At 40.1% G+C, this 2,187-nt stretch overlaps 1 protein-coding gene across 1 annotated transcript; it reads left to right on the top strand.

Moving 5' to 3' along the window:
* The first annotated feature begins 1,097 nt into the window (after positions 1–1,097).
* Positions 1,098–1,634, top strand: LOC145291589 (uncharacterized). The gene has a single exon (XM_080137666.1). It carries the CDS (start codon positions 1,098–1,100, stop codon positions 1,632–1,634), a length of 537 nt encoding a protein of 178 aa, XP_079993792.1.
* Positions 1,635–2,187: the final 553 nt, after the last annotated feature.

Consider the following 2,187-nt stretch of genomic DNA (forward strand, 5'->3'; position numbering starts at 1 on the left):
TTTATTTAAAAAAGTATATGAGATACATTTATGAAACTAAGTAAACATATTGAAACAAAAACAGTTTGCATTTATTAATTACTTTTTATTTTTACTCACTTCAAATGCCTTTTTAACCTGACTCTGACTGTTACATGATAAGGGCTGTCCTCTTTTCATGTAAGTATGAAAATAGAGAGATCTACTTAAAATGAAAATAAAATGAGCGAAAGCAGAAATCGAACCCTTGAAATGAGTTTTAAAGACCAATAGGTTAAAATGGAATGTCCAGTAAATTGTTAATTCTGATGAAAGAAATGATAAATAAACTATTCATGTTGTTGATAATAAAATATGGGTTAAATGAATTAAATATGTAGGTTGAATTCATTTGTTAAAACAACAAAGAAAAAATAGGTTATTGGAAAATCAGAATGTTCGGAAACGTGCAGGTCGCGCATGTTGATGGCACGTGAATTGTGGTCACGTTGGCCGGACATGCATGGATTTCTCAATATAGGAAGAGAGAGTTAGTTAGTTAGTCAGTGAAGTCAGAAGAGGGGAGTCTGAGAGACAGACGATAGTCTGGGTCTAGACATGGGAATTCGAACGTCTAGAAGCGAGACGGTCACTTTAAAACTTAATATGTGAAGCTTTGAATTCCTGAACACAAAGCCACAAGCCGGTCAGTGGACGAATAAATGTTCATCATGTTTTTATAACTACCGTCTTCTGTGTCCATCATTACATGCAAAAGGTATTGTCTATTTATGTGTACAAACTATTTGAAATTCATCATCTAAAAAATATGTGTTAGAAAGTAAATGTGTCTATTTATGTTATACAAACACTCCCGTTCATACGAACTGTCAAAGCATAAATGCCAACCTGTCAATCCATCGGCATAAATGCAAACCTCTCAATTATCGGTATGTCTATCTAGATAGTGAATCACCTCTCAAAGTTTATTTATATGTACACTCTCTCCTTATATACTCTCTTGTTAATGTCTCCATATCTCACAACATGATCACACACATGAACCTCAAGATCTCTTACTTCCATGAACTCTCCTAAGACAATTACACTTATCTTTAATAATAATAGCAGAATATAACATGACTACCGGCATTGTCCCCAATGAGTGGCGTGCTGCTACGATCTACCCCATCTTCAAGAAGGGTAACAGAGAAGACACTGTAGACTACTGGCCTGTTACGCTCACCTCTATTGTCTGGAAAATCAGGAAAAGAGTTATGATGTTCCATCTTCAACGGACCGAGCAAATCTCTCAATCCCAACAAGGCTTCGTGCTGAAGGCTTCTTGCTTAACAAACTTCTTGTTAATGGATGAGGCGTTGAAGAAAATCACAGAAAGGGCGACTTTCTGGACTTTGCCAAAGCTTTCGACTCTGAAAATCATCGTCTACTTCACATACTGGGCATACGGTCTACATTCTGAGATCGTGCATTGGGTAGGCGCCTTCCTCTCTGACCGAACCTTCCGGGTTCAAGTTAGCAGTTACTGTGTCGATGTATGTTTCTCATCTTCGACAATGACTTGCCCGAAGCTGTCACTTCTGTTTGCTGATGACGTGAATTTTTCCAGTAACTATAAAGACTTCCGGCGTTACGGCTATGAAGTCTGGAGATAGTCACTGTACTGGAACCCGGGTTTAAACGTGGCCAAGTGCAGCTATATGCCAGTGGGCCGGCATTCATCAACTCCTTCATGTCCCTTTGACTTCCAACCAGGTGATTGGCTGCTGACATCTGTCAGTCAAGCCAAGGATCTCCGAGATATTTTGCATTCCACATATTCGCCCTCAAAACACTGCCTCACAGCTGCTAACAAGTTACGTGGTGTCCTGTTCCACATACGCCGCTTTTTTGTCCTCTCACTCCCCCCACCTTCTTTTTTTCTCTACACTTTGATTCACCTGATTCTCGAATAAAGTATTCACACTACATCCCCCTTTTACGTTAAGGACGTCCAGCGTCTCGAACAGGTTCAGGTCTTGGCGACAAGAATGGTGGTTGGCATCCGAGATCTATCTCATGAGCTACGTTTAAAAGCTCTAAATCTTTATTCCCTTGAGCTCGTGGGGCTTCGAAGCGACCTTATCCTCGCCTACAACATGAACGGTGCAGCCTGGACCGGGACTGGTTCTTCATCCATCCCTCTGATCGTGATTTTATGTTATATCT

This window comes from Euprymna scolopes, chromosome 12, assembly GCF_053919585.1.
Source record: "Euprymna scolopes isolate OS-2025 chromosome 12, ASM5391958v1, whole genome shotgun sequence".
In the NCBI taxonomy this organism is placed as follows: Eukaryota; Metazoa; Mollusca; class Cephalopoda; order Sepiida; family Sepiolidae; genus Euprymna; species Euprymna scolopes.

What these genes read in the sequence shown, in the direction of transcription:
- LOC145291589 (XM_080137666.1), top strand. Translation starts at nt 1,098, where the DNA reads ATGACTACCGGCATTGTCCCCAATGAGTGGCGTGCTGCTACGATCTAC.